This window comes from Penaeus monodon, chromosome 21 (genome assembly GCF_015228065.2).
Source record: "Penaeus monodon isolate SGIC_2016 chromosome 21, NSTDA_Pmon_1, whole genome shotgun sequence".
Lineage (NCBI taxonomy): Eukaryota > Metazoa > Arthropoda > Malacostraca > Decapoda > Penaeidae > Penaeus > Penaeus monodon.
The window spans coordinates 38,011,812-38,012,306 of NC_051406.1; the positions used below are offsets into that span (position 1 = coordinate 38,011,812).

Below are 495 nucleotides of genomic sequence, written 5' to 3' on the forward strand. Positions count from 1 at the left end.
TCACCTTTCGATGTTTCTGTAAAATATATTCATAACCTAAAAACTTTCCATTTGATAGACTATTCACATGTATATTTATTTCCCCCTCCAAAAAAAAATCACACAGCAACAGTTTCAAGAAATCAATCTTACCAACAGAGGCGAAGGTGTGGCAGGTGAGGGGCGAGGAGGTCACAATACCTCTTTCCCGAGACGTCTTTCACAGCTTCACCCTCTTCTCTAGCCAACCTTCGACGCCCAAGATGAGTCTAGCCCCCTCGGATTCCCCTGCGGTCACCTTAGCGTGGGAAAACGGTCGTATAGTGAAGACAGAGGATGTGAGAGAGAATTATACTGAAGCTTTACCCCCCTGACACCAAGCACCGTGTGAGCCTACAGTGTAGCAGACAGAAAGAGAATGTTACTTGCACACTCATGGTGAGGATAATCGCACTGGCTGTCTGTACTCCACAGTTAATTATTGCAATAGGTACTGTGGGTTATGCAAACACGTTT

At 45.1% G+C, this 495-nt stretch overlaps 1 protein-coding gene across 1 annotated transcript in view; it reads left to right on the plus strand.

Annotated features, from left to right (window-relative positions):
• Positions 1-495, plus strand: part of LOC119586460 — a gene marked incomplete at its 3' end in the record, with an annotated part of 11,279 nt that overhangs the window by 5,257 nt on the left and 5,527 nt on the right. The window contains 2 exon segments of the mRNA XM_037935192.1: positions 139-344; positions 346-417. Of these exon segments, the coding sequence (XP_037791120.1) occupies positions 139-344; positions 346-417 (278 nt within the window).